Source organism: Myotis brandtii, unplaced genomic scaffold (assembly GCF_000412655.1).
Source record: "Myotis brandtii unplaced genomic scaffold, ASM41265v1 scaffold82, whole genome shotgun sequence".
In the NCBI taxonomy this organism is placed as follows: domain Eukaryota; kingdom Metazoa; phylum Chordata; class Mammalia; order Chiroptera; family Vespertilionidae; genus Myotis; species Myotis brandtii.
Window position 1 is genome coordinate 3,629,877 of NW_005371324.1, and position 3,838 is coordinate 3,633,714.

Consider the following 3,838-nt stretch of genomic DNA (forward strand, 5'->3'; position numbering starts at 1 on the left):
CCACCAGGGAGCAGGCCTAAGCCAGCAGGTCATTATCTCCTGAGTGGTCCCAGACTGCGAGAGGGCACAGGATGGGCTGAGGGACCCCCTCTCCCCCCCGAGTGCACAAATTTTTGTGCACCGGGCCTCTAGTATTAATTATAAAATTTGAAGTTATCTCACAGCCTACTGATGCTCTTTTCATGTAAAAGGGTTTTTTTATGATTCTTGCTTTCTCTACTAATTTTAACAGATGTGTTACTTCTGGTTTAACTTTCACTCACTGATTTTTTTTTCCTTATTAATTTTTTTTAATTGATTGATTTTAGAGTATGAGACAGAGAGAGAGAGGGAAACAAAGATTTGTTGTTCCAGTTATTCATACATTAATTGGTTGATTCCCATATGTGCCCTGACCAGGGAGCCCTCAACCTTGGCTCACCTTCACGATACTCTAACCAACTGAGCTACCCAGCCAGGGCCTTTCTTCCCATTTTTTATTGTATTACTGGGGGCCCAGTTCACAAATTTGTGCACCTTAAAAGGAACTATGGGCCATGATGCTGTGGTGAGCACAGGGGTGGGTCTCAGCCCATCCTCCACACCCCTGGCCAGCCCCTCCCACCTCGGCCCCTGGTCCACTCTCTGCTGGCAGCCCTGCTCCTGCTGCTGACACTCCCACGTGCTGATGGCGCTGGTCCCACCTCACCCGCTGATGGCACGGAGCAATTGAGGCTGGCACCAGCAGTGGGTGTGAGCGTGGCTGGTGCTGTCAGCGGATGTGAGCATTGGCAGCTACTCCAATCACCCCTCAGGAGCAGAGGGAGATGGAGAAGCCCTTAGGGGTGATCAGGGATGGCAGCCACCCCTTGCACCCCTTGATGGCGCCAATCAATTGAGGCCGGCGCCAGGCACTGGCAGCAGGTGCCAGCAGGTTCAGCGCTGACAGCATGTATGAGCACCAGGTGGGACCAGGGAGCATGGAAGCAAAGAGTTTTTTATTAACCACCAGAGGCTCACACTGATGACAGCGACCAGCACCCTATCTTGGTCTGGTGCCCTGCTCACCTGCTCCACCATCCCACCACAGCTGACACTCGCCATGTTCCCCATTCTGCCACCTGCTGCCAACACCTGCCATGTTCCACAAATGCCCTCTAGTGGTCAGCGCATGTCACAGCGGCTGGTTGTTCAGTTTGGTTGTTCGGTTGTTCCGCCTTTTCGTTTATTTGCATATAAGGGTTCTATATATATAGATCATGAGTCCTGTATGCAGATAACTTTGTATTGGATATCTGAATCTGTCCATTTTAGCTTGTTGGGTGATGCTAATTTTTGTATTTATGTAAATATTCTTGACATTTTTTTCTGGCATGGACTTATGTTACTTGGCATTTTGATCCTTTTGAGTCTTGTGTTTAAGATTTGTAAGGTAGAACAAAAGAAGTGACTGAGGCTAGGGATCATTATCTCCCTCTATTAAGGAGAGATCCTCCTGAGTACTCGACACAATTCCCAAGATTATGAGGTTTTCCAATCTCGCTAGCAGGAAAAGCAATAGTCCCAGTGCTGTGTAAGCATTAGGTTATATGCTCTCCTATCATTTTGAGTGATTCATTCCCTGGTGTTGCATATGTTCTTCACATGTGTGTGTTAATCAACCCTCTGCTAAATAGTCTTCTTTACAGCCCTGCCTCTGTGCACGTCTGTGCTTTCTGGTATTCTTGTATGGACTGAACATTCTCCCAAAGCAGCAGGTAAGGCCACTATAAGACTCACCTTATTGGTTTCCCTCCTTTCATGGATCACTGGTCCTTGTTTCATGTGTCTTGCTTTTTCACATATGTATGTTATTTTTATTGTTTCAAGTCAGAAAGTTACTCCATTTTGGCCAAAAGTAGAAGTGATGACTATTGGCCAAGACTTCAACAGGAGTTTCTCCTGTCATCCACTACTGCATCATCCAGAAAAACCAGGCATCTCATTTCTCATGTCACTTTCTATAAATGTCAGAAAAGATAGAGCATGATGTGTTAACAGATCAGCCCTGAAATCATGCAAATTTTTTAAAATTTTGTATTGATATATAACATTGTATTAGCTTAAAATATAAAAGATAATTATTTGGTATATGTATATATATGGCAAAGTGATTACCACAATAATTTTAGTTAAGATCCATTACCTCATAGTTACATTTTTTTCTTATAATGAGAATTTTTAAGATCTAATATCTGAGCAACTTTACAGAATGGTTAACTATACTCACAATGCTGTACTCTATAGCCCAAAACTTTTTTACCTTGTAACTGGAAGTCTGTACGTTTTGACCACCTACAAATATGAACGGCCACAGAATGGGTCACAGAGTGTTTCTGAAGCACAACTTAAGAAAAAAACAAAACACTGACTAATGGTGAACATAATAAATGCAAAAGAAAAACTATATTTTATTAAAATTGAAAACTTAAAATTTCATTGACTGACATCATTAGAATAACTTAAATGAAAGCGAATATGCACAATGTATTGAAATTATTTTTGTCTTTCAGACTTGGGATGAAGGTTTAGCGAAGACTGCAAAATCCTGGGCAAATAAGTGCAAATTTGAACACAACTACTGTCCAGCAAATCGGTGTCACCCAACTTTTGCATATGTGGGAGAAAATATTTGGTTAGGTATTTTATACCAATATATACCAGCAATTGCTATTCGTTCTTGGTATAATGAAAGGCAATTTTATACTTATAGTAGTCAACAATGTACCAAAGTTTGTGGCCATTATACACAGGTAAATATTTGACATTTTATTTATTAGTTCTTATTTATGCACATTTCAATCATAAGACATGTTCCTTTTAGCATTTTTTCTTAAGTTAATCTTGGGTATCTTGAAAACTCAATTTCATTTGGAAGGTAGGTTTACTGGATATAGAATTCTCTGGATCTTTTGTTTTCTGGACTTTAAAGATTACTCTACTGTCATCTCAATGCATTAATTCCAATAAGAAATCTACTGTCAACCTTTTATTTATTGCAGTGTATGTAATATGCTTTTGTTTCTCTGATTAGCTTTATAATTTTCTTTTATTTTTTTATTTTTGTAACATTTTTATTGTTGATAGTATTATAGATATCTCCAATTCCCTCTCTCCACCCTAATCCTCCCAGCCCCGACCCACCTCCCCCAGGTCTTCCCTACCCTATTGCCCATATCCATGGGTTATGCATATAAGTATGTAAGTTCTTCGGTTTATCTCTTCTTGTCCCCCCAACCCCACATCATGGTATGTCAAACTATTCCATGCCTCCCTGCTTCAGATATTATCAGATATTATTTTGTTGGTCAATTTGTTTTGTTCATTAGATTCCACAAATAAGTGAGATCATGTGATACTTGTCTTTCTCAGTTTGGCTTATTTCACTTAGAATAATAGTTTTCAGGTCCATTCATGCTGTCCCAAAGAGTAAGAGATCCCTCTCTTATACAGCTGCATAGTGTTCCATAGTGTAAATGTCCCAGAGATTTTTATCCATTCATCTACTGATGGGCACTTGGGCTGTTTTCAAATCTCAGCTATCCTATCTAATAAAAGAGAAACATGGTAATTAGCTGTACGGCTGCTACCCTTCCCATTGACTAATCAGTGAGATATGCAAATTAACTGCCAACCAAGATGGCGGCCGGCAGCCAGGCAGCTGACACGAACAGGGAGGCTTGCTTGCTTCAGTGACGGAGGAAGCCAAGCTTCCCCGCCTGCCTTGCCAGCCTCTCAGCTGCACTCTAAGCAACATTGTAACAAATATAGAAGCTAAACAAAACCCCGGGCTTCAGCCAGCAGGACCGCAACATTGTTT

General features: G+C 41.2%; 1 protein-coding gene across 1 annotated transcript in view; it reads left to right on the plus strand.

Moving 5' to 3' along the window:
- LOC106724392 (GLIPR1-like protein 1) overlaps positions 1–3,838 on the plus strand; it is a 53,148-nt gene that overhangs the window by 2,505 nt on the left and 46,805 nt on the right. The window contains exon 2 of the mRNA XM_014531629.1: positions 2,532–2,771. Within this exon, the coding sequence (XP_014387115.1) occupies positions 2,532–2,771 (240 nt within the window). The remainder of the gene's footprint in view (positions 1–2,531; positions 2,772–3,838) is intronic.